Here is a 26629-nt window from a genome sequence, read left to right on the forward strand (position 1 = left end):
TCTTTTTTTCTCATTAATCAGTCTTCCTGCTTGCTCTCGGCCGCTCTGTCCACCACGCTGACACACGGGTGACCTCGCAGGTAAAAGCGTAATGGTTTGGTGGCCCACTCTCCATGCGAATTGATTCCGACCCGAGGAGCTGAGACCACGCCTCTCGCGTCCGGCGTCACCCACTCCATGTCCGTCTCGAGCCACACATCGGTGTCTGAGGCCAAGTCCCTGCGATCGAAGCAGCGCTGAATGTCCAGGGCCTGGCACAGCTTAGACGGGCCATTACATAATTCTTTGTCCTTCACCATCTTGGCGCCTTCTTTACGTTTGGATGCCCGCAGCCGCCTCATGATGTCCTGACTTTGAAGAGGCTCCAGGGAGCGCAAAAGCACGGCTGCCCCTTCCCCTACACACACACCCACAGACATACAGAAATCAACACGATTGTCTCGTTTCACCTTAAGGCAAGTTCCTGCAGGAAGCCTTACCCTGGCTGGAGATGTTCATGCAGAGATAAATGCCATAAATTGGGTAGACGTAGATGGTGCCAGGCTTCATAAACATGGCTGCGTTTCTTTCCGTGCGCTTGCCACCAGCTGAGTGCGATGCCTTGTCTTCCCCGCCCAAGTAGGCCTCCGTCTCCACCACCCTACCTTTCAGCTCTGTGCCATCAGCATGCCTGCGCACCAGCACCTTAACAACACACACAAAATGGCACCTGTTATTCAAAACCTCTGTTAATTTATTTATCTTCCATTTTTTTTGTTGTATTGACTGGGGCTCAAAAAAAGCCAATTAGATTTTTCCATTTATTGTAACCTCATATAAGGAGTTGCTCAGCTCTGCTCTTTTCTTCAGAGGTGTGGCTCTAGACACTTAAACAAGGATGTCTCGGGTATCTCTTCTGAAGAAATAGGATCTTTAAATTTATTACAAGTTCTTGGTTAACTCCAGTGAAGCCAGAAAAAAAACATGAACGCATGCAAACTAATAACAGTCAGCAGGGGGCGCAATCGCCCCATGACTGTTAAAAGTGGGTACCAGTAACGGTCAGCTGCAGAGTTCGTACGTACTATTTGTTTGTTCTATTTCTGCCATGTTCGGTTAAACTTATACAGCAAACAATCCATTAACTATGGTGTTAACATGTGTGTGTCAGTAAAAGATAAACATTAATTAAATTGAAGTGTTGTTATATGAAAGCCACTTAATACTAAAAATGACTAATAACTGACTGTGCAAGGTTTCTTATTTTAACCCTAGTAACCAGCACTTCCTTTCTCGCACTCTCTCGCTATAAAGGACACACACACACGTAAATGGTGTGGGGGTCTGAGGGTTCCACAGCAAGCCGGATGCCCTCCAACATAATTGCTTTCATACGTCTCACCCCCGCGCTCATTACCATTCTAAGCAGTCTAAAATGACAAACAGTGCAAGCAGAGCAAGGATCCGGATATGATTTTCCAACCTAAAGCCCTGGAAAACTTTTGGATCTGAACTCAAGTTCTGAGTACTAAGAGTCGGATCATTACAGCCCCAAAGTTAGTTTGTCGCTTCTCCTAATGCTGCTGGCTATACAGCTTTTCGTGCCATCCTAACATCCTCGCAGTGACCCCTGGTTTTTGGGGTAGCTCTGCCCTCAGTTATGTGTCTGGATTTTACGACCATTGGAAGCTATAGTCTGTGCCAATGTTTATTAGAAATAAGCCTCTTTCCTTAGCCTGGCCATATTATTACAGGGAATATAATTTTTGGCTGTAATTTCAGGTTTATAGAAACTGCTATGTATGTAAAGTCAAGCTGCTTTTATAGATTGTTTTCAAAGCTTCACTAAACAAGGCTTAAATTCATCACTGATAATGTTAAAGTAAATCGACACACCTGCTGGTCCAGAGCTTCGCTGTTTTAAAACAAAAGCTCTTTTGTTTTTCTGTTTGTACATTCGTTTTTTTTTTTTAAATGTCCATAAAAGTTCAATGTCCATGTTAATAGACGAGCAACTATCAGATATTATATTAAGAAAATAATCGGAGCCCGTGTGAAGGTTTGGGTGCACAAAATTTTGACCATACAGTATACTAGCAGAAGTATGTGTTGTTGATGGTTAAAGTGTTTGTAGAAACAGGTAAAATGTTAAATCTTACAATAATAATCTGATCTGATCTTTAATTTAATCAGTGATATTATTATTATTATTTGAGGTTGAAGCCCACGTACATGTCTGTGTGTCTTTCTGTACAGCAGAACTCTCTGTCTAACTTATTACTACAAAGAAATCACATTTACATTTAGTCATTTGGCAGACGCTCTTATCCAGAGCGACTTACATTTTTATCTCATTACACATCTGAGCAGTTGAGGGTTAAGGGCCTTGCTCAAGGGCCCAACAGTGGCAACTTGGCGGTTGTGGGGTTTGAACCTGGGATCTTCCGAACCATAGTCCAATGCCTTAACCACTGAGCTACCCCTGACCCTGACCTGAATCACATTCTGTAAGGTTAAGTATCTTACGCCTTGTTTACACTAAGTTGTCCTTCTTTGGTGGTCAGACAAATACACTCCCTGTTCGGTAATCGGAGAGTGAATCACAGATGAGAAATGGAAAAAGTAGATGGGATAAAGATGAAGTTTTGTCTTAAAACGACTCCAGCGTGTTAAAATTCACTTATACCACTTCAGCGCTGTTATTTCAGCCAAAGTGAAAATATGAACTAATCCCAGTAAAAATATTCACTTTATCTTTTCTAATTAATATCTATTGGTGCAGGTGTTCGTTTACACTGAGACAGTAGCGCATTAGTAGATTATTTTAAAGTAGATTATTAAATCCCAGACATAACTGTTCATAACATCACTTTTACTTAACATTTAGATTTCACTGATGGTGCAGATTAAACTTCAGGCAGAGATCTGAGGACTGCAGGAGATTCAGTAAATTCTGTCCAGACAGTTTTGTGTGACACTGCGACAGGTTCCAGTTTCACAAGTGTGTGAAACCTAAAGAAATCACTGAAAGAGAGAGTTCTTACCCATATACAGACATTTATTTTATTTATATAGAGATAAAAACTGATTCTCAGGTGACATTTTGATCTGCCATCACTTCCAATTTAAGCCTTCCTGCTCACCTTCCCCAAAAGTGCTTTGGCTAAATCAACGCACTGCTGGTTAAAGAACTGGGAGCTCAGTCTGGTCCCAGTAACAGCTTTACTGGAGAAGTACTGGCTGCAGCGGGGCTCGTGCTCCTCACTCGGCCCCAGGAGGCGCTTCTGTCCCGGCTCACGCACCTCACTCTGAGACATCAACCTTCTCTTCAGACTCGACATGTCCACACACGCACACACACAAAGCTTCACTTTAAACTTATCGCACTGACTGATTTCCCCCTGCTGCTCATTTCAGTCTTGTGTATATATAACGTTACATGTTATAAATGTTGATGTTATATTCTGCAATTCTGCATTTGCTTCCGGGTTCGTTTTTTTTTTTTTTTTTTCTTAACCGCAAAGAATTGGGGGATTGTTAAAGGGACCGCGACACAATTCTGCTGAAACACGTGTTCACACAGAGAGGAGAGAGATTTCCTACCAGCTTGTGCGTGTGTGTGTGCGTGTGACATGAACATTTATTTAGTCATAACAGTAAAATACATTCAAACTGACAGGTGAAGTAAATAACATGGATTATATACAGCGTGGTAAGTATTTGCCCCTTCCTGATATTACATATTTGTCATTAGAGATGGAGAAAACATTGATTCAGTTATAAAATCACGAATCATCTGTGTGCTGATTCACATACTGTATGGCCACATTGACTTCAAAATTATATATATATATATATATATATATATATATGTTTTTACATTAATAATAAAGACGGTCGATCTGTCAGTAAGCAGTCAGTAAGATCGGTCAGTAAGCAGATCAACTGATGATGTTAGATTCAAAAATCACAAATCACGTGCATTAAAAGCCTCAGATCTGCCTTTTTCTTCAAACTCTGTGAGCAAATTAGTCTCAAACACACTCATTACACACACTTACACCAGTCTCACCACAGGCGCTAATTAGTCGAAAAATTACGTGTGTTAGAAGCCGCACGTGCTCACATAAGGGTCCCCGAAATCTGGGGAAAATGTAATATGAGTTGTCTGTGATCTCGGATCACAATATATATAAAATCGTGATACGTATAGAATTGCAATTTTACTCTCATGGGCACTGAGGTATCGAAATAATATTGCATCTTGTTCTTTTATAAGCTCCTGGATGAGTTGTCTGTGATCTTGGAGTAATTTTGGTCATTTTAGGCTGGCCACAAGGTTCACCACTGTTCCAAGTTTTCTCCATTTGTGCATATTGGATTCATTGAAGTCCCATAGCCTTAGAAATTTCCAGAATGACACCTGTCAGTTACTATGTTTCTCATATGTTTTGAATTGCTTTAGATCATGTTGCATTTTGAGATCTTTCACTTTGTCAGACAAGTTCTATTTAGGCGATTTCTTGATTCAGCAGATCCAGCCTGGGTGTGACAAGTGAAATTTAACTTAGCTTTCCAAAAATCACAGCTTGTTCTTGATTTAGCAAGCAGGAAATTACTTTTTCACAAAGGGCCATGCTGGTTTGCACAGTTTTTTTCCTCTAAATAAATCAGTTAAAAACAAGTGAAAAAAAGAAGAAGAAAAAGTTAGGACAGAAGACAAACACTTAATAATTAAGGTACCTGTTACTTGGTGGATATATCATGCACAAAATAAACAGGCAGTTCTCGAAATCAGCCAGACTGTGATGTCTAGATGACCTCAGAACAACTTCAAAAACAGAACAACTCCTAAAAGGATTTCAGTCTCTAGATGTGCAAAGCTGGTAGAGACATACCCTAAAAGACTGGCACCTGTAATTGCAGCAAAAGATGGTTCTACAAAGTATTGACTCAGGGGGCTAAATAATTACGCACACCCCACTTTTCAGTTATTTATTTGTAAAAAAAATTATTTGGAATCATGTATGATTTTTGTTCCACTTCTCATGTCTACACCACTTTGCATTGGTTTTTCACGTGGAATACCAATAAAATTGATTCATGTTTGTGGCTGTAATGTGACAAAATGTGGCATAGTTCAAGGGGGCCGAATACTTTTGCAAGCCACTGTATTACTCAGGGCAGAGCGTATCGGCCCTTGTCAAAGTCACTCAAATCATTATGTTTGCCCATTTCTTCTACTTCCAACACATCAACTTTAGGCAATGTTCACTTCTGTGACAAGGGACAAACCGTGATGTCTAGATGACTGGGTCAGAGCAACTCCAAAACAGCATCTCTTGTGGGATGTTCTTGTTCTGCCATGGTCTGATCCAATAGAAGAGCTACTGTAGCTCAAAGTACTAAAAGGCTGATTCTGATCGAAAGGTGTCAAAACACACGGTGTGTTACTGTTTTAGTGGCAAAATTGGCACATTACTTAACATATTTAACTGACATGTTTACTCTGCAGTCTCCATCAGTCTGTTATCAACAGCAGCAAAGTGACTTTTAAATACTTGGCTTGCTGCCTGTTCCAGCCCCTGGTTCTCCTCCCAGAGGAACCCCTCACTGAGAAAGACTAAAGCCTGAAAAGCACAAAGCCACCTTTTACCTTATTCCAAAATACCCTTTCGAAACCCTTTAAAAGTCTTTCAAGTGGCTGATGATATTATGATGTTGTTGTTGTTGTTGTTGTTGTTGTAGAAAAAGAGCCAAAGAAGAACTGGTATATGCATTGTGCTTAGATTCATTTGTCACCTTCAGTTGTCACCAAGTTCTAACCAACGAGACTGGTTAACCATAATCATTGGCCATTTATTTATTACATTTAAAATAAAATTTATCACACTGCATGGGGTCAGTGCTCTGGTGAGGCCAGCGATCAGAAGGCTTTCCTGTTACACTCACACACTCTGAGACTGTGGGTTACCACGTAATGGTGGCAGAAATAGGCAGAGGGCACATGGTTGCCCGCTAATGTGTAAAGTGATATGTTTAAGTATCCTGAGGGTGGCATAAACTATCTGTCTGTGGCTAGGCTGTGGTAAGTCTTGCCAGCTGTTCATGGAGTACCCCTGGACAGCTTGATAATTGGCACACACTAATATCCCTAGTTTTCCACCCTTTTTCAGTAAAAATAAAATATGCATATGCATCAGAAAAATAGCACTGCATCTTGTGATAAATATGTGTTCTTGCTGATATACCCATTACATCTTTTGTATTCATTTAACCTTCGTACACTTGCAGACGATTGTCAACACTAGAATGTGACCTCTTGTGCCAACTGGCATCAGGGTCGCAGCATTGTCAGACACACAAGCTGTGCTGGCATGACTGGTAGTAGAAGACAGAGATTGTTTTCTGACTAGCTCATATATATATCTCTTGCTCAGGATGAAGTCAGTGTTATGATGCTTTGGCTTGCTTTCATGTGCATGTCAGCTGAATGGAAAGGGCTCTGATCCAAGCCACCAACATCATCTGGAACCTGTAAGTCACCACTTCTCAAAGCTAATGGGACGCAGCAACAGTGTAGTATAGATGCGTTTCATCTCATATTGCTTCAGTAACACATTTGGGACATTTTCATTAAAAAAGAATAAAAAAAGATAAAAGAGGATCCTACAAAAATGTCAGTCACTGACTGATTGAAGTATGCATGTTAGGGGTGACGTGGGATCGAAAACCTCTCCTTGTCATGGCAGGTGTGTGCCGTCCTTCTTGCTTTACACAGCTTTTAAAGGGCATTAAATGTAACGATTTACCCACTAAATCATTTACACAGACAGATGGCGCCCATCTCTTCTTACCATACAGCACCTGCAGAACAACGTACTGAAGAAGGGAAGGGAAGAAGCACAGAGCAGAATACTCACTCACTTACTCATCTTCTACACCGCTTTATCCTGTATTCAGGGTCATGCGGGGCCTGGAGCCTATCCCAGGAGGCTTATGACACAAGGCAGCGTACACCCTGGACAGGGTGCCAATCCATTGCAGGGCACACACACATACACACACTCACACACCTATTTACACACTATGTCTATAAATGTTTCCTAGAACGGCTTTGCAGGAATACATGTAACCAAGTCACATTTTAGGTTTGTGTTTTCAGGTGAAGATGTGAAAACTGGAAGTGCCGCATCTTTCCATGGAATGCATGTTTATTTAACTCATCCTGTGTTTTGTAGAGTGTATTTAGCTAATGGGCTAAGTGGTAAGTACCTCCAGGGTCCAGGGTGTACCCCACCTCATGCCCTACTGTAAGTTTTATGAGATAGGGTCCAGGCCCCCTGTATACAGGATAAAGCAGCACAGATAATAAGTAAGTGAGTGTTTAGCTAATATTTCCTACATTACAATAACATTACAATAAACCTGTTTATAGAAACCTTTTTGTATTATTGCCAATATTTCTATATCTACAAATAAAATGCAAATGTTTAAATTTTGAAATTAGTATGAACATCTAGAACTAGGTTTAATCATCTTATACATTTGGTTCATTTTAATTCAAATACAGTAGACCTACAGTATTCTACAGTATACAGGACGTACGGTATTTAAGGCATTTAAAAGACATAGTCTTTTGCAGTAGGACCTGGCCAGTGGATTAGTGTGTGTTAAAATCTCACTGTGAAATATGAGGTCAGAGTGTGGGAGTGTTTTTCTCTAACACAGGCAGCTCTCTTTGCCTCAGTGAACCCCTGCTAAATTTAACCTGATAGCTCTGTCAGCTGACGAGAGGATCCCTGCATAACTGACCACATCCTTCACCGTCTGGGCCTGCCTGCCTGCCTTTATTTATTTACTCATTTTAAGATTATATTCACATTTATATTTACTGCACACCCTGTTCCTTGAGTCCCAGACGTCCACCTATATGTATATACTGTATATATGTGCTTTAAACCGTCACACCTCTGTATGTGGAATGTGATGTGTGATAAAGAACATCAGATATGCTTCTAAATGCACTTTACAATGTCTCAGTACAGTCCAATTACATTTTTTTGTGGCTTTTCAAAACCAAGCTCAGTATTTATAAAGCTGTCAAGTGTAAATTTTTGCAAACAAATAAATCATAAACAATGATAGAAATCAGGAAATATCGTTCATATCATACAGCATAACAAATGAACCACTTTGAGAACTCTGAGTGTTTAGGAGAATTTGGGGTAAGACCAGTAAAAAAATAAAAAAAAGGTGTGCTCGCTAAATTTAAATGCTCATACACATCCCAGTGTATTACAAATATATAAAAATCCTTAATAGTACATTTTAAATATACTAACAAAAAATTGTACAATCAGTTAATATATAAAAAGTATAGTAACATCATGCGTTTACCAAATTTTGAAATTAAACTTTAAACATACTTCAAAATAATTGTATTATAGTACACTTTCCAAAAATATATCATTGGAAATTGTACTTTAAGTGAAAGGTTGGTCTAATTTTACAAAGTTTATTTAAACTTTGTTTTTTAATTTTATTATTGGTGTATTTTTAAAAAATATGCTCGAAATAATCATTGTAGAAATGTAGAAAATATACATTAGAATACAAATTTTTATATACGGTAGTCTTAGTATATTTTCAGTTAAATTTAAATGTACTTATTTATATGTACTTATTAATGCTTATATTTAACTACTACTAATATAAGTGCACTATTCTCTCATGCACACAGCATACAGACTTGTTTCGGCACGCTGAAACTCACTTATGAGTATTCAAGAACATTTATGTGTTTGAACTTTGTCTTTTCAGTGCGTTCACTATCATAAAGCTACACTTGCACGAACTGCAGCAGCAATATAACCTTGCAAATATTCCAACCAACTACATAAATTGTTTGAATAAAGGATTACATTTTTGAAAATATAACTAAACAACTGAGTACTTAAATGGCGGACCTAAAGATTACTCGTTAGATCAAAAAAGTAATTAGAGGACTGTAACGTGTTACATCCAACACGGCTCATAGTATATTAATCAGTAAAAATAGCTGTAATGTACTTATAATACATTAAATATATACTTAAATTTCATAAATTACTGTCAGGTATGTACATTAGTACACACACAGCCATATTCTTTCAGTGTACTAAGTATATTTAAGGTTGTTTTACTTTAGTACACAAAAGAATACTTAATACACTTAGAATTGTGCTTTTGTACAATTTAATTATAGATTAAATACACTTAGTACAAAATTAGTTGTTCCAAAATAGCAAACTTCAAAAATACTAGTCATTAGTCTGGAGCAAGTACACTTAAGTATGCTTAACATGATAGAATTTAATATACTTAGTAGATTTTTATTAACTTGGGCACATACTGCAACCGATGCAGATTTTATAAATATTTTCTCCTTTTTTATGATTAACACTGATTAACTGTCAGTCTTCAATGACATCACAAGAATTGACACATTAACAGTATAATGATGGATATGCATTAAGCAGTAAGCAGCGCCTGATAAATAAAACACAAAGAATTCATGGAGGGCATACTTTCTTTTGCCTATAAGTAACTATAACCTGATAAGGATTTCATGATTTTCTTCTGCAGCAACAGTATACTGTAGGTCAGAGGTGCAAGTTTAATTTTACACCCCAACGAGTAAAATTAATTATGAGAAGGAAACTAAAGATTAGTATTAGAATAAAAAAATCCAGCCTGTTTAAGAAAGCTAATGTTTAATAAAGCAATATATAATATTTATGGCTAACAGGGTTCCAACACTACAGTGGTACGCATTGTGGCCTCACACCTCCAGGGTTGAGTTTGCATGTCCAACTGTCCATAGTGGCTTTCCTCCAGGTTTGGCTTTATTGGTGTTTCCAAATTGCCTTTAGGCTGTGAGCGTGTGTGTGACCCGTGATGGACTCACACCCCATCCTGGGTCTTGTGCCCCTGATTCCCTGGAATAGGCTCAACTCCTCCAGACCAGTCCATGACCCTGTGTAGGAAACATGACCCCAGGAATGTGTGCTCTGTGTTGTTTTAGCCTTGTTCAATCCCTAACCTATTCTAACCCTAGTTACCAGTGGTTTTCTACAACATGACTCTGCTCTGTCTGCCCTCTCAGATTAAATAAAATTTTAATTGAAAGCTCATGAATATTAAAGGGTGTTCCGGCTGTGCACTGCGTCGGGCGCCATAGGTGCATTAGGTGCATGTGAGGTCCTCGGGGGGTGAATGGTAGAGGGCGAGATAGAATTACTGCAGGTCTTTCATAACACGTTGTATTAAGCCCTTACCTTTGACTCCATGAATGTTGAGCAGAAACAGCTGGCAGCAGGGCTCACGTCTATCCGTTTATCCACAGGGGTGGCACTCTGAGAGCAGCGGAAGCATGGCAGATGATGTGTATGAGACATCGAACAGTTGCATCAAAAGATGAAAAATTTAAAGAACATAACTTTTTACAACATCACATTTAGAAAGAATCAGATTTTATTTGCCAAGTATGTTTGCACATGTAAGGAATTTGTTTTAGTGACAGAAGCTTCCAATTAACAAGAAATGGAACAGGATGGTGAGGTGTTATCAAATTAATATCAGTGGTATTGCACCATATTGCACTATTTTTTTTTTTGCACTGTGGGGAGAACTTAACTGTTCATGAGGTTGATTGCCTAAGGTAAGAGACTTGTTCTTGTGTCTGACTGTCCTAGTGTTCGTGTCTGTAGTGCCAATCACACGTCAAAAGCTCAAAGAGAAGATGGCTTGGATGTGAGGGGTCCAAAGTGATTTTCTAAACCATTTTCTTCACTCTGGATACATACAGTTTTGGCTGGGTAGGGGATCAACAATAATCCTTTCAGCAGTCCAAACCTAAGAGTTACTGAAGTGCACAGGACAGGGTCATTGATGGCCGAGTAGTACTGTGTGAGCAGCTCCTGTGGCAAGTTGAACTTCCTTACCTCTGCTGAGCCTTTTTAACAACGACAAATCAATGTGCTTTTCTCACTTCAGGTCCTGAGAGATGGTGGTGTCGAGAAACCGGAGTGACTTTATTGCTACAGCACTGTTCATGATGGTGATTGGGGGTATAACTTGGTGATGCATTGAGAGTAAACAAAAATGGCACATTTGCTGTATGGTGTGTATTAATTGGTTTGCACAGTGAAGCTGCAATGCTACTCTGTCTTCTCGTTCTCCTGTTCCAAAGAGGAAAACCAAATCTATCCTGAGAGACCGGTGTGCTCCAAGAAGTTATGTAGGATCACATAAAGAGGTGGTTTAAAATTTGTTGTACAGTTCGGATCAATAGGATTCTTGCTTTATTTCCGTATGAGATTGTTTCTAAATAGTACATTAATGTCTTCTAGCTCAACCATGGTTGGAGTACTGCTTTCAAAGTTTTTTTTAATCATTCTGTGTATGGTTATGGTAGAGCATCTTTCCTCTCACGATGTCCCCTGGGCCCTGTAGTTGGCCCCACTCGGCCGATAGAGGACCAGGCTAGGTCGTCTATCGGCCGAGTGGGGCCAACAGGGCCCAGGGGACATCGTGAGATGTTAGTCTCTTGCACGCTTTTCCACACAGTTAGCAGCAAAGGAAACACTTTATTGGCCATTTGTTTATTTTCCACCGTCCTGGTCTTCACAGCCTTTATCTCTGCCTGATTGATGGGGTTTCAGCGGAGCTTGAGTGTTCTCCCAGATTTGCTACTGAAGGCTTGTCAGAACCCGCATCTCAGCCTCACCACTTTTCTGGCCCATGGGAGCATCTCAGAATTCATTCCTTACTTCTGGACCATGTTATTGCCATCAGGAGCCAGACAGCTTTAAGTGCTGTAGTGCAATCTATTGCACTTTCTTGCTGATTTAGGCCTTACTGTAAATGCTGTGTATTAGTCAAGGGCATCAAAGAGGACAACTAAGGTGCAATATCCTGGGAAGTCTGGCTGGAGACCAGTCAGCATCTCTGAGCTCATAAACTCCTTTTACACAACAGTGTTTCAACAGAATATATCTACAGAGCCTGTTTTTTTCCTTTAAGAAAAAAAAAAACATTCCCAGTATTATTTACTCTAGTACATATAGTATGCAGCTTCACTTTAAGTTTGGTCAAACTGATCTTTTTTGTGCATTTATCATAAATTAAATTAGATATGACCTTTATATGTCAATCCCAAGACTACTTCACAAATAACACTAGAAAATGAGATAGACCCAGACCTAACACCACTCGACCTTCTTATTTAGACTGATCTGAAGTCAGTAGTCTCAGATGTCCTCTCTGCATCAAACATAATCGGTGCTGATACAATAAGTATGTGCTCAGCGTTCTCATATTCAGGCTTATGAGCAATTTAAGCATCTGCTGTAATTTATAATATTCATATTTTTTCTGTCCTTCAAGCCATCCTATATATACAATGTTGCAGGACAGTTTTTCTGCATTTGCCTGAATGCTGCAATTTGTGAATTAAAAAAAAAAAAAAACCTTTAAATTCCTAATTAAGTCATTGTGGCTCCACATAGCTTTAACCATAAACAAGCTGTACACCTAAGTGTCATGTAGAGCTTTATTTGAGTCAACATGTAAACATACAGTATGCACTCATCACAGTAAGCTGGCCAGCTTTGTTTCTAACACAAGACAAGCCCGGAGGCGTCTATGTTTGTTTCCACTTTGCATGGTGATGACATCATTACAACCTGGAAATTACTAGTTACAGAGATAACAATCTGAGCTCAGTGTGAAACCAGAGACCCCGAAGCTGTGAGGTGTGAAGGCACACTCATTTTTTTGCGGTTATTTAAAAAAAAATTGTTAATAATGAGAAAACAAATAAAGAAAGTATGCAGGATATTCAGTTCATTTTCTCAGCTGTTAAGAAAGGCCTGTGGTTTAAGCACATGACCATGAATTTAGATGAATATGGAATGCATGGTGGAAACTCCCCTGGTGCAAATATAACAGGAATCTCAACTATGCAATATATGGCATGCTGATATCTTTGTTTTAGGTAATGTCTTATCTAATAATGCAATAACCTGTCTGGATCCTTCTTTTCAGTATCTCAGGGAATAAATGACATGGCGTTACAGTGTTTAGTTTAAGTGAATGTGAAATTTAGCTTAAATATTATTATTAATAATAATTTATATTATTAATATAAAAATTTATATTATTAATATAAATACTCTTATTTATATTGTTTAATGCATTTTGCCCATAAGGTCCACAGGGCATGTGGTCTAAGCTGGGGACACAGAACAAAAAAGTGTTATAAGCCGGAAAGACAGATTGTGTATTTGCTCATTAACATCAGCCTGTGGTGGTCCTCAGTACTCATGAGTTGTAGTGATTTAAAAATATTACTGCATGAGACAGTCCAATGCACACTGATGGCCCTAATTTACATTTTTTGGCACCCTAGGCACATTCACTATAAACGCTTCTTCACCCACCTCCTGCTAAACACCACAGCCCACTCAGCATCTCATACTGAACTGACTTTAATTAAGTCTGAAACTGAAACCACCTACACAAATACATGCATACAATTTTTTTTAAATATTAATAGAATAAAGATAAATATGTTTTGTCTTAAAACGACTCGTGTTAAAATTCACTTAAACCACCTTAGCACTGTTAGTGAAAATATATACCACCTTATACCACCTTAGCCAAAGTGAAAATATGAACTAATCCCAGTAAAAATATTCACTTTATCTATCTAATTAATATCTATTGGTGCATGTGTTTGTTTACATTGAGACAGTAGCGCATTAGTAGAGTATTTTAATGCAAATACATTCTTTAAAAATCCTACAATGTAATTTTCTGGATTTATTTATTTATTTATTTGTCTCTCATAGTTGAGCTGATCTTGGGAGAACTTGCACAATTGGTGGCTGACTAAATGTTTATTACTTTTTATTACAGGTGAGATATAATAATATTAATATTATTATTATTAATAATAATAGCAATAATAATAATAACAGGTGTTATATACAAGCCGTCGTGTCTCTTTAACGGGTAAAACCGAAACGTCTTGCTTAGTCACGCCCGCGTGCCATGCCACGCTGATGCCCCGCCCATCCGCTCCGTGATTGGCTGGTCTGTTGGCCAGGCCCCCTCGGTCGACGCAGCGATACTCGGAGCTTCAGGGCGGGGCTCCGGCGCTGGAGACGGGCTCACCGGCAGCGGCAGCGGGATCAGGGGACTCAGGGGAATGTACCGGAGCCTACGCGGGAATCACGGCCTCGGACTCGGCGCTGAGATGATCGTTGTTCCGCCTGCGCTGTGAGACTCGGCGGCAGCGCGACGCTTTGATGTCGTTTCATTAAACCCGACTTGTTTTCCATATTGTTCCGGCGCGTCTGTGATGAAGTGACAGCGCGCTCCTGTGTGTGTGTGTGTGTGTGTGTGTGTGTGTCCGCGGGATTTCTGCTTAACTCTATCCTCTGTCCACTCGGATAATTCGGGATCAGATTGAGGGTGAGTGGATTTCAGTATTATTATTATTATTATTTTTAACATTGTTCTATTTCCTATAATTAAACCCTATGAGCAGTGACCTGATGTCCCAGGATCTCCCGATCAGTGAGTGTCCAGGCCTGTACCTGTCTGCGGTGCCACCTGTCAGTCTCTGCCCCATTTGCCCATAGCATAAGGTGACAGGGGCATTTATTTGATGGTGAGAGTCGCAGTATGTAGTGTGTGTGTGTGTTACAGGAGGCGTGGCTTTGTGTCGCGTTACAGCCTAGAACTGGTTCATGGACACTTACATACAGTACACTATATTGCTAAAAGTATGTGCACCCCTGACCATATGTGGAGCTGTCTTGTCCTGTCATTTACTATTAAGGTTTCCGTCACACACGATAACCCAAACAACCCCCTTATCAAGCATGACGACTAGAATTAGGGGGGAAAATCAATTCGTTTACATATTGCAATTCTTTGAGTGGCAATTCATGTGTCGTGTGTCGCAACATTGTCGCCTCGCACCTACAGGGTCTGGGTTCAATTCCTGCCTCAGGTTCTGTGTGCATGGAATTTGTATGTTCTCCTTATACAAGGGGTTTCCCCTGGGTGCTTCAGTTTCCAGTAGACACAAAGACAAGCAGATTATTGCTTTAATTGGCCCTTAGTGTGTGTATATATTTGTGTGCCTTGCGATAGATTGACATCCCATCCACTCAATTTGGTGCATGAGGAAGTCTCATGAAATGGGCTTCAGGCCCCCCGTGACACTGTAGACAGGAAAAACCGGTATATATGATGTGTATGATGTGTATCGCCACTCTGACTCGGAAAGAAGCGGTTTATTTGCTAAGTTTAGTATCATACTACAAACAATATTAAACAAGGTAATATTGTGTATAGTTTATATATATATATATATATATATATATATATATATATATATTTTTTTTTTTTTTTTTTTTTAATCCGGACATTTATAAAATTGTGATCCAAACAGAATCGCAAGACAGATTGAATCGGCATCTGTGTTTTGTGATGATATTGAATTGCCCTATTACAATGTTATGAGATCTTCTGTGAGAGTCAGCTCCATGAAGACACAGTGTATTAAGAGTGTGTTGGAGTGTAAGGACTTGAGTGTTCTGCACAGAGCCCTGACTGAACTCAGCCCCACTCCACCAACAGCTCTGGGATGAACTGGATGAACTGGAGCCTCAACATCACGACATCAGCGCCTGAGCTCAGTAATGTTTACTAAAGAGTGTCAGCAACGTTTCAACAATTAGCGTGCAGCCTTCACAGAAGAGAAGAGAAGAGTGGAGGGCATTATAACGGCAAAGCAGCGATCATTTTAAGCCGAAATCTTCAACAAGGACACGTCAGAGTGAGGGTCAGGGGTACAGAAACTTTTAAGCACATACTGTGTCACAGTGTATGTAAAATAGCCTGTAAAAATGAAAGGTCAAACAATATAGTTTATAAAATTATTTACAACAAGAAAATGATTTGTAAAAAATAACAATTGCGTAAGTATTCACCCCCTTTCCTGTGGACACTGTTTCCGGTGCTGACGTTCGACACCAGAAGGCACAGAATTGTGTAATTTAAGTGTCACATGATCTCAGTGCAGGAGCACATGTTTGTGGAAAATCTTAAATTGTGTTAGAGGACTTGCTGTCGTGGACAATTAAATCTATTCCTTAAAAAATAAACAGATTAATAATAAAAAAAATGGCACAGATGGATTTAGGGTTAACTCTGAAGAAGCTAAAATGATCCACAGATCAGACAGGAGATGCCTGGGATTTTAAAAATCTGGGTTTTACATAAGAGTGTCAAGAAGAGATACTGTAACGGCCACGCCCAGTCCATCCAGTCTGCAAACATTCGGGTGAAATGATCAGAATCCAGATGTGCAGAACTGATTTTTCTTTCCTTTTTTTTTTTTTTTTTGAGTCACATCCCAGAAATATTTCAGCTCTAATTGCAGCGAAATAATTTTTAGGAGAATTGTGTCACGGTAGAAACACTTTTTGCGCATTCAAGAATAAAACATTTGGTGTATATTTAGGCCATACCTCGCGACCAAAGGCGTGGTTATTCTGAATATTTTCCATGTGAGTGTGATTCGCTGCAGGTGCAAGCCCAAGGTCGATGCTATTTAAAGATGGTTTTATAAACAGAAAGTTAACATAGAGTGAGTGACATTTCAAACATAATGCGCATTGTGTGTTAACTCCGCTATCAGAAACCGCTTGCACAGAAGTCGTATGCAGTTTACAGCACACCGGCTAGCTAGCTCGCAGTTGCGCGTGTGTATTCCTGTTTAAGGTTTTGTTCTTCTTTCCTGTGCATTTGCCATGATAACTGGTGACATCATTAACTCCAGTGTAGTAACTAGCAAGTGGAATTTTTACACAAGTGAAATGTCGCACGCGGTTTATAAGCACTCGCAGAACCAATCAGGTTACTGTTGAATAATTAATGAATGGTTACACCATAATAATAATTATGTTACTATATCGATTATTACATGAATAGGATGTTTGTGACACTTGACACTAGGGCTGGGCGATATGGCTGAAAACTGTATCACGATATCAGTGTTTCATATCGGTCGATATCGATAATTATTGATATTTTTTATGACCCATTTAAAATAAGGACCAGGAGAAAAATATATTACATTTAAACATTTTTATTTTAACTTAACCTTCCTGTGATCATCGTCCCCTCAGTTATTAAGACAGAAATGTCAATAACCATGGAAAACTCAAATAATTAAAATGTTAACATAAGTCTAAAGTCACAATGAACACTTAACGATTATCTCTTAACATTTAAGGTGCAATAATTAATAAAGTGTAATAAAATAGTGCAAAGTGCATTTTCTGCTTTTGAAAAGGAATCCAGCAGACCAGCATGAGACAACGACATGGCTCAACCAAACGTGATACTGTTACATGATTGACGTTATTGTATCACTCCCTACGTATCTAGGTTACCAGGGAGCGAGTGCCTTTGTTAATGCAACCGGAAGCTGACCAGAAGACTAGCAGTTAGCCCTTGTTGCATGGATGGTAAACTGAAACGCGGAAATAGCACGAACAGGCAGGATAACCACGCGAGTCATTGTAAGAACTCTCACGCCAAGAGCAAAAGTTTACACAAATAAACCCGCGTTCTAGCAACACACACTCAATCAGGAATTGGACCCAAAATGGTGAGTACTCACATAAGATCTGGCGTAGCGTCGGAAACGGCATGGGCAGACTCAATGACTGAGCGATGTGAAGCGCCATCTTGTCTCCTTCTATACTTCCTGAATCATGACCACTGTACTACTTTAGGGTCCTAGTGCAGGTCGCGGAGCGAGTGCGCATGACAGCAACCAAACTAGCTTCACAACCTGTTTTCTTCCGACAAAGAATAAAAATTATCGAATGTTTTATCGAACACATTTTTTATTGATATCGATCACGTGTCTACGCGATACATATCGTTATCATTTTATCGCCCAGCCCTACTTGACACCAGGGACGAGGATCCTGAGGGGTGGCCCGATGCTATAATATCATGATTCCCAGGTGCGATTCACTTTGTACTGCGATTCTTTAAATATCAAGATTTATTTTTGTCAGATTTTATTACTATTTTGAGTAAACATAGCAAATTGTTAGCCAGTACGACAGGGGACACCGTGCTGCCTGCGTGTGTGTGAGTGGTGTGTAGGATTATAGAGGAACAGCAGTGATTTCCTGTTTTTAAAACTATATCTTATCTAGGTCAAGGCATTTAAGCGTTGTTTTGTTTAAAATTAAACATTTAATTGACCATATATGCTCTAAAAGAATCATTTCCGGTGTGTGGCATCGACTCGAAAGCTTCACGCGTGTCTGTTTAATTAAAAAACAGAATCAGTGAATTAGCTCTTTTTTTGGGGGGAATTTGGAATTTGGACTTTGGTGTGAACTAAAAGCAGGATATTGACTTTTATAAATAAATAAATAAACAAACAAAACGTGCACGCTAAGAAACAGAACGTGTGTGTACCCATCGTTCCTCCACGTGCACACGCTCCATGACACGAGTTGGGAAGAAGTTTGAGTCGTGGCGTGAGGAGCATCAGCTGGAGCGAGCATCCTGTGGCCTGGTGTGGAGGTGCGTGGATGCTGCTGTTAAAGGAAGGAGATGCAGAGTCACGCTCCGATGAGTCACACTATGATCAAGAAATGTGTATTTTACTTTTTCTGGAAAGGCCAGCGTGTCTCTCTCGCTCACGACTGCTTTTAGTCCCCACGCCCAAAACGGTGACGACCATTAACAACCCAGTGGAGCTATAAACCAGCACCAAGTGTGTGAGTGCAGGACGACCGTGAAAAAATGGAACCTGAGAATAGATTTATTTTTTCACATTAACAGAAATGTAAACCTTCTCCACACACACACACACACACACACACACACACACACACACACACACCTCCAAATCAAAGGTTTAAAGTGTTGAATTCATTCATGTTTAGGGTGGGGTATCGTTTGTTTGTTTTTTTGATACCGGTGCCAAATCTGATACTTTTAAAACGGTACCGGTGCCAAAACGGTGCCTGAACCGATACTTTACAAAAGCCACAAAATGATGGTGGATGACTAAAGAATACATTTTTATTGAACAAAAAATTGAATGCTTAAAATTGAACAATATATTAAAAGTTTAAAGAATATATGAATATATAGGTAAATACAAAAAAACAACAACAACAAAACATAAGCCACCTAACCCAACTACAATAACTAAACCGCTTCAAATTTTAGCAATTCTTTTGCAGAAATTTCACCATATTTGCCTTTTCTGGCAAAATACGACACATTTCCTGAATTACTTCATGCCCTGCATAGGACATGCATAGCCTTCTTTGCAATGGTAAATGGGGTCACTGTTGTAGTACTACTAGTACTAACTGAAAAGACAATTATAAACAGAATCCATGTTTTTTTTTACAAATACTAATGTAATCGTTTGACCATTTGTTAGCATGAATGCAAGATTTGCATTTTGTGATTAATATTATATTAGTCTTCAACTAACCTGCGGAAAGGCTGCTGTTGTCATCATAATCGCTGGACTCCTTTTTGCCACGGTTGGTATGACTGGGGCTGGGGTCACCCACACCGATAGTGCCAGCTGTTGTCCACAAGCTGTCAATCACGGTGCATCCCTCTGCTTTTAACTTTATTCTGTGTGCTCTCAAATGTTTCATTAGATTTGACGTGTTTCCCCCTTTACAAGCAACTGCTGTAAAACATTTGATGCACGTCGCGGTGTCGAAATCCTTTCTTGTGAAAACTCGGTACCCAACTGTATTTATGTTCTGGTTGTAAACCTGCTTGTTGCTGAATTCTCTCCCTGTTCGAGAAGGTTTAATAATGACACGTCTACGTGCGGCTTTTAGATCTGCAGCTTTTATGCTGCATGTTATTGTAAAACATGGAAACGCAATGGCCCATGATGCACCGGGGTTGCGCTGTGGTCTTGCGTTTCACAGCACTGTTGTTATCTGTAGTGGTGTATGAATGACGCATTCCGTATGATGTGTAGAAAACAAATCCAGGCCATCGCTGTCACTTTAGGTAAATCATGTGAAGCAGTTACTGTTCGTGTCTTTCTTATTAATAAGTCGATATATAACTCTAAAATTCTTACAGTGTGTCAGGAAAAGGTCAGCTTTGTGCAGAAGTGTGTCTTCTGCTTCTTAGTATGATTTTTTATTTATTTTTTTACATCTTTTGCAGATCCTTCCTGTTTCATTAGAAACACGGCCAGAGTCAGTAAATGTGAGCGTTCTCACTCCTGGGCTGTGCGACTGGGAATCGGCCGTGCTCAGAAAATTCCTTTGTCCGTGTGTGTGTGTGGTTCTTTGTCTGCAGTACCGCGGCCACGGCATTGTTTTACTGCTGCTATCGACTTAATAGCCTCGTTTACGCGCAGCCTAATAACCATAATTGCTCACCCTGAGGAGTTTTTCATAAATGTAGCTCTGCTTTCAGTACAGCACCCTACTGTTAGCATGGACCGCGAGTCCAAAAGCACGCAGACACCTGGGTATCGGAAATCCTCAAGCCTTGGGATTGTTTTAATGACCTCTATTTTTTGGGGAAGGCTTTCCGCCGTGGCACTGTCGGGGTTCGTGTTCATTCAGCTGGTGAGGATCAGGAGCATTACAGGCTGCAGTTCCAGTTCATCCCAGGTTCAGTGCTGATTGGTGTCTGAAGTGTCTCCAGTCTATCAGCGTTATGATGATTTTATAACACAGTGTAGATTCTACAGCAGCTTTAAAGCTCCATCACACTGCCCAGTTCACTCATCACACACTGTACTGTACATCATAAATCAATACATCCGAGGAAGAAGAGTTTGCATCTCAGCGGCAGGTTTGACCCAAAGCATGTTGTGGGACCTGTCCTGCCGGGTATGTGTGTGTGTGTAAACGCTCAGCATCACTTGAATGTGTGTGTGTGTGTGTGTGTTTGTGCTGCCTGAGAATGTGCCGAGTGTAATTCGGAGGTCAGTGGGAATGTTGTGGGTGTTCCCACAGGAAGCCTCCCAGGGCTTTGATCAGCAGAGGCTCATGCAGGGTGTGTTTACTTTCTGATATACCCGCGCTCTAATGGATGGTGCAGCAGACGTCATGCTCTTGTGGGTGGGGGAAAAAAACAGTTCTGCAGTAAAAGCATTCTTTGAAACAAGTGAGCGAGCCTGTGTTAGACCTAAAGATGAGGAAGCACTTTAGGAACCGTGTTTGTTTCTGCATTCGTGACTCCCGGCTCTGGAATTTGTCCAATCAGATCCGTCCTGCATTAATGCTCACAGCGCTAATAAATGCATCTTTATTACGCTTATTAAATCCACACACATGGCTGAAGAATTGTCACGTCATTATTTATGATATATAATTATCTATAGACTATATTTGTGGTATTTATTTTATACTTTATTTTATATTTCTGTTATAACTCAAAATCTTTTAGATCTAGTCAAGTTTATCTGGTATTTCCTTGTATAAGATGTGACCAAATCAACTATATGATTTATTAAACCTAATTTTTTACAGAATTTAAACAGTAGTCATGTTATTTTGTTAGCTACATCTTCTCACTTTAAACCCTTAATGTTCTGTTAAACGTTTTGATAGAGAGCAGATTTTAAGGAATTATTTCATATTAACATTAGAGATGGGGTGGGGTGGGGGGGAGTGGGGGGTGAATAAAGTTCCTCTTTGCAGTTCCTCTATAATCCTGTAGGTGCTCTCTAAACTATTCACACCCTCGCACCGTCTTGTGCAGTGAGAACAAATTATTTGCTAAGTTTGTTTAGAATTGTAACATAATCTAAAAAAATAAAAATAACATTGAATCGGGATATTTATAAAATTGTGATACTTAAATGATCACAATACACATTATAAAGGCACCTGGGTACCGTGATAATAAAGTATATATAATTTATAGTATCGGGCGGACCCCGGTGATCCCCATCTCTAATTAATAAATGTTAATACCATTTGGTTGAGCTATGCTATGCTTATAAACAATACATTGGATGACGCTCATCAAACATCAATCTTTTATAATTGCTTTGTAGCTATCATGAAAAATAAATAGGACATCCCATTGCATCCAAGTGCTGGTTAGCATTTTATGTGATTCTTTCTGATTGTTTTTACTATTTGTAAATATATTGATATTTTTACCAGGAAGCGATATCTCAACCGTTTGGACAAGGCGCAAGGAAAGAGAAAGAAATGCAATAAAAAAAAAAATTTCTTTAATGAGGATGTTAAATGGTTAAGAGTTTAGTTTTATGAAAAAAGTTAAACCTGAATCTGCCAGGAGAGTAAGAACAAAGCGGATTAGCGGATTTTAAATGTGAAATACTACAATGTAACATTTTTCCAGTTTTGCCGGAGTCACTGGGTCGCTTCCTGTCACCTTGTGCTCCTGGTGTACTATAACGACCCCGACGTCGCGTCCTCCAGCTTCGGGTCAGCGTTCGTTCTTGTTAGTCTGTGTTTGTGTTTGAATGATGAATGTGGCTGAAAATGTCACAGGATAAAGCGTTTGAACTCGCACTGACCTGAGGTTGCATGTTTGTCGTGACTGAGAGCAGCCATGCACACGCGTCAAAGGGTGTGTGTTTTTTACCGCATACAACTTTACTACACGGGCGTTCTAATGCACAATCCTGTACGATATTAAAAGCCACGTCACTTGCCGAGAGTCGTGTTAAACAACGAGTGCGTGTGGTTTTAAATAGCATGACCTGCTCCCGCGTGTCTATTTTTAGAAGGCAGTATCAGTCTGAAGACACTCCCTGAGCCTCGACTAAAGTGGAATGTCTTGTGCACAGAGCAACAGCGATCTGGATTCTGACTTCCTGTACCGTTTATAGACTTCTCTAAAAAGCGAGTGTGTGTCCGTTTGTGATCTGGACCGCTAGTGACCTTTTGGGAGTAGGTGTGTAGTGACTAGCGAATAATGTGACTATCAGGCGCAGAGGTTTGTGTAAGAGCAAATGCCTGTAGGAGTCTGGGTCCGTTTGGTTGTTCTCGCGCTGTTTGTTATTCGGCTGGCAAGTCTCAGGTTTGATGGATGTCCTAATAGCGGGTAATGTCGGGGTTGTACAATTTGCAAACCTCGATAGCTGTGCAGTGCTGGGAATGCCAGAGTGCAGGAGTCATCGGGCTTTACTTTCCATTTGCTGAGCCTCTCGGCTTGGCAGCGCCGCATGCCAGGATAGATGATGTAAACACTTTCAAATATGCAGGAGTGTCGAGCGAGCCGCGGCAGACCGGAGGGACAAGTCACGGGGAGAAAGACCTTCCCCAGCCGCAGAGCATTACGGCTACAGCAAGTGGTGATGTCACAGTTACAGCCTGTAAACGATTCAAATCTCGCCACGAGCTGTTTTTCCAAAAAGTCGACCATGACACTAAAGATCATCAGCTGAGCCAAAAAGCGCTGGCTTGTGCCACCCCGAGTTGTTTTCTTTGCACCGTGAAAGCGCAGGTTGTTGAAATGTGCAAAGGCGAGGTTGGCGCTTTGAGGGAACATGTTTAACCAAAACCGGTTTAACCACCTGAAACTGAAGAACCCCAAAGAGTAAGCCAAAAATCCAGACGACACGGGGAGCGAGTGTGAACAGAACCGCAGCCACAGACTGCACCAGAGGGAGCGTTCTCCTCATGAGACACCATGACTGTTTCACCAGACCAGCGATACAACCCTCAGCAAAGGTGTAAAAACAGGGGGTTTAAGTGACTTCCAACAAGGATGCAGAGAGACGTGCAGTATAACCCAAAATTGTAAAACAATGTTAAATAAAAAGAACATGTTCAGTAGTTTTGCTTCTCAATCACTTTTTTATTTATAATCCTCGAGACATTAGTAAAGATTAATGATGTGGAATTTAATGCTTATTAAATACAGTATAAATCATTATTCTTTTAGACTTTTATTAAAACCTGTTGGAAAAGCTACTTTGGCTTGACTTTTAGGTTTCAGGTTTCCCCGTATTCTCATTAATAGGGAAATCATGTATATATATAAGACGGGCGGCACAGTGGCGTAGTGGGTAGCACTGTCACCTTTCACCTCCAGGGTCAGGGTTCGATTCCCGCCTCTGTGTGCATGGAGTTTGCACTTTCACAAATTGCCCGTAGTGTATGAATGAGTGTGTGTATGGGTGGGCCAAGCGATGGATTGGCACCCTGTCCAAGGTGTACCCTGCCTTGTCTCGATGGATAGGCTCCAGGCCCCCTGTGACCCTGTATACAGAATAAAGCAGTGTAGACGACTGAGAGAGAGATGTTTTATTTGCTAAGATGTCATTTTTTGCAATGCTATATGAAAGAGGTTTTTGTTTTATTGTGTCTTATGAGTCACTGTAAAGCTGTCACCCTGCAGAACTCTGCTGAGTTATTTATTTAATTTTTTAAACTGTAGTTCCTAGTTTTTACAGCCACACACTGCTGTTTTCTGCTTAAATCTTGGGGTTGGGGTTTGAGCACTGGCTGGGACTCGAACCCGGACCGTCCACATGGCACCTACCACTGAAGAACCAAATACCTCAATGCTCTACTCTGACACTTTACTCGACTAGTAGATGTTTGAATAAAGAGTAAAACCTTGTCCTGATCCAGTTCATGATCAAAAGGCTTATATCACGAGCTTGGTGTCTACAGTTGAACCTTGCAGTTATTTGAAATACCTGCTCCTGTTTAGTCATATTTGCATCCCAGCTGCTTCAGTGTCTGCACATAAAAGCCTGTTTGAACAAGCCGGGGGCCCCGTCCGCCCGCACCACTTGCACGGTAATGAAGATCGTATCAGCGGGACGTTCTGTCGGTCGCAGAGTCAGGCTCCTGCTCAGGGCTGCTCTTTGAACCTGCTGGATGTGGCACAGTGTTTTGCGTGTCGCTCCTCGTGTGTGTGAGGGTGTGAGTGAATAAGCCCACATGTCAGGTCAGAGCACCTGCCCAAACCACACACACACACACACACACTAATTTTGGAATCTTTTTATGTCGAAACTTCCTGTCTTTTTCTCTATCTGACAGATTTTACCTGAAATATAAATGTATCTGTGGTGTCACTAATAAATACAGTTAAATACAAGATACCATAAACGCCTGGCTTCGATGGCAAACGGTATTTAAAATGTTTTTTAAAAGTATTTAAAAGTACATATGAGGGTTCTTGGAGTCAAACCAGGACTTTTGATTGTACAGAATAACAGAACCCAGTCCTGAGAGTAAAAGCTCCCTTTATTTCTCTATATAATCCCCTGATACACTAATGCACTTATCCCAGTGTCTCACTAGTGCTTGGACACTACGGTAGAAAGTTTTTTCAGAGCCATGATTGGACCGCCTATCTGATTCACGTCTGAAACACCGGCCTGAAGTGAGTTCAGGACTGTACGGGGGTGTGGCAATAACTCCCAGCTGAGTTCCTCAGTGCATCATTTTCTTCTTAAGTCTGTCTTAAACCTGAATATATCACACAGACACTACGACTAAGCCTTTCAGGTCCAGAGAGTCTTTATTCGCACTCACTAACACCTATCAGGTCTCACCCTGTGTTGTTGTTGTTGTTGTTTTTTTTTTTTTTTTTAAACAATTAATCAGCTGTGACACGTTCAGGTTTAACTCCTTCAATAATTATCGTTCAGAAATCAATCCCAGCCTGTTTAACCAGATACACGATCCTGTTTCTTACATAGAGCGTAGCGCATACGTGTCTGAATCAGGATCCTGAGTCGTTGGGACGAAGAGTTTGAGGTTTAATATCAATAAATGCGTTATATTTAGTGCTGCTCTGCGCAGTCACGTCCAACATTCTCCTTTTATATATTCATCAGAAACTCGTTCAGAGCGTTCCTGTGTAAAACTGCAGGCTGAAAAATAGCAGGAAGTGCCGTAATGCTCGACTCTCCTTGTTTTTTCCTGTGCGGAAGGACCTGGGTAATGCAACATGTGTCATCCATTAATCATTTTTATTTTCACTCAGTTAGTTTCTTTCTTTTTTCTTTCCTTATTAAACCAGCCACCTCGACCGAAGAAGTTAGAAGTCTGGAGATCAGATCTTACACACATGATATTAAAGCATCAGGATCGTCTTCTCCAAGGAACGTCATAATTTAAGAAAAACAGTAAAAAGCAGTTGTCTCTGTCGGGGAAGAGACTCGGACTTGAGTGCATTTCCTGCCTCCATTTGGATCTCATCAGCTCCTCTGCTCGGCACTTCCTTCCCCTGATCCTTAAATAAGCAAATCCCTGACCCCCATGGCTTCCTGGTCACTGACAATGGGTGTGACGTGCCTCAGCAGCCAGAGGTATAGATATGATAAAATCTCAGAGTCTGATTATATCTCACAGAGAAATATTAGACATACTACTCCTGTTTCATGTAATATTTATCATTGTGTCAGTGTTTGGTCGCAGACCAACCGATCAGCTCGCAGTTAATTATCATGACACTTTAATCTCTGCGAGCACGACCTTGGCTGAGACGAGCACAGACGAGCCGGTTCTGTCCCCGGATGCCGACCTCCCGTTGTGATCCACGTGCGGTTCAGGTC

General features: G+C 40.4%; 2 protein-coding genes and 1 long non-coding RNA gene across 4 annotated transcripts in view; 2 read left to right on the forward strand and 1 right to left on the reverse strand.

Moving 5' to 3' along the window:
- Positions 1–2: 2 nt before the first annotated feature.
- mpg (N-methylpurine DNA glycosylase) lies at positions 3–3466 on the reverse strand. Its single transcript, XM_053492147.1, has 3 exons — positions 3123–3466; positions 480–684; positions 3–397 (listed from the first exon to the last, which is right to left on the reverse strand). Exons 1-3 carry the CDS (start codon positions 3318–3320, stop codon positions 18–20), a joined length of 783 nt encoding a protein of 260 aa, XP_053348122.1. The 5' UTR covers positions 3321–3466; the 3' UTR covers positions 3–17.
- Positions 3467–3608: 142 nt separating this feature from the next.
- LOC128518798 (uncharacterized) lies at positions 3609–11107 on the forward strand. Its single transcript, XR_008357777.1, has 3 exons — positions 3609–3691; positions 6420–6516; positions 11017–11107. It is a non-coding gene; the product is annotated as an uncharacterized LOC128518798 (long non-coding RNA).
- A 3082-nt stretch (positions 11108–14189) lies between these two features.
- rhbdf1a (rhomboid 5 homolog 1a (Drosophila)) overlaps positions 14190–26629 on the forward strand; it is a 45006-nt gene continuing 32566 nt past the window's right edge. Inside the window, exon 1 of one of the 2 annotated variants that reach the window (XM_053491985.1) lies at positions 14190–14499. The gene's annotated coding sequence lies outside the window, so the exon portion shown is untranslated. Of the gene's footprint in view, positions 14500–14679; positions 14699–26629 lie in introns of those variants that run through there. The other variant, XM_053491988.1, reaches the window with a different exon arrangement.

The sequence above is a fragment of the Clarias gariepinus genome, chromosome 3, assembly GCF_024256425.1.
Source record: "Clarias gariepinus isolate MV-2021 ecotype Netherlands chromosome 3, CGAR_prim_01v2, whole genome shotgun sequence".
Lineage (NCBI taxonomy): Eukaryota > Metazoa > Chordata > Actinopteri > Siluriformes > Clariidae > Clarias > Clarias gariepinus.